Genomic DNA, 1,101 nt, shown 5'->3' on the forward strand with positions numbered 1-1,101 from the left:
TGCAAGACTGGTTTGTAAATCATTATTATAATAATAAAAGCAATCAATTTTTCCATCCATTTAACCTATCTTCCTCATGAACCGGAGCAGCTTTTAAAGAGTTTTATTTACATTCTTCTGACGTGGGCTCCGCGTGCTTTTACTCAGAAACTCCTGCCCGTCTCGATCAACATATTTGGTGCTGGCATTTACTTCTTCATTATATCCACCCTCGTTATGCCAGTGGAAGATTTTCTTTTGATTACATAGAATTTTGCAGCTAATAGTCTCAGTTCCATTTATTGCACGGCTTCATCCCTTAGCTTTTATGAATCGGGTGTTTTGTACAATTGAGCCTGAGTGCTTTTAATTTTTAGCCTAGAAATTTCAATTATTAAAATAGGCGCCTACCTATAGCATTGAAGCTTCATCACTGTGTGTGTGGGGGACGATATGTGTTTGAACAGTGATCTTATCTCGGACATCTTAGGTCGTGTGGATGGCAGAACACTCGCAAAAGCAAGACGTGTTTCTTCCCAATTTTGGTTTTGTGCAAGGCAAGAGAGTCTTTGGGAAAAGGCGTGTTTGAATCGTTGGCCTTCCATAGGGGACACAGATGCCAAACAATTCATCTCTTCTCAATTGGCCGTGTTCAAAAATTTCTATGCAAGTTGCTTCCCTTTCATTGATTTTGATCAGTCTGAGTCTCCTATATCAAATTCAAGGCTCAGTGAGTTGAAGAATCTGGGTTATGCTAATAATCCATCTGATTTTGTGTCTTGTGGATGTGAAATACAAGAACAAGTTCGTCTTTTCTGAAGTTCTCCAGGGGATTTTGAGGGGTGTTTCAGCAACTGCCCATTTAGGATTGATCTTATAAACTTTGATGAGGTTCACACTTGCCCTAATGATTTGCCCACAATTGTGCTTGGGGACATCAACAAGGGCAGTGAATTTTGGGGATCCTACTTTTAGGGATTCCGATGGCACAAAATCTAGATTGGAAGAAATAATATTGTCTTAGCACAAAGTTTGGTTATCTAACTATCCACATTTCATAAACATCTGAATAAAATAAAATAGGAACCTCATGATAAAGATTAAGAGAATAGGAACCTCAAG

The 1,101-nt window shown here is 38.7% G+C and overlaps 1 protein-coding gene across 1 annotated transcript; it reads left to right on the forward strand.

Moving 5' to 3' along the window:
* The first annotated feature begins 432 nt into the window (after positions 1-432).
* On the forward strand, positions 433-798 carry LOC149557570 (F-box protein At2g27310-like). The gene has a single exon (XM_089830335.1). The coding sequence runs from the start codon at positions 433-435 to the stop codon at positions 796-798; it is 366 nt and encodes a 121-aa protein (XP_089686461.1).
* The last annotated feature ends 303 nt before the right edge of the window (positions 799-1,101 follow it).

This window comes from Cupressus sempervirens, chromosome 5 (genome assembly GCF_028749045.1).
Source record: "Cupressus sempervirens isolate cs-2001-9-10 chromosome 5, ASM2874904v1, whole genome shotgun sequence".
NCBI lineage: Eukaryota > Viridiplantae > Streptophyta > Pinopsida > Cupressales > Cupressaceae > Cupressus > Cupressus sempervirens.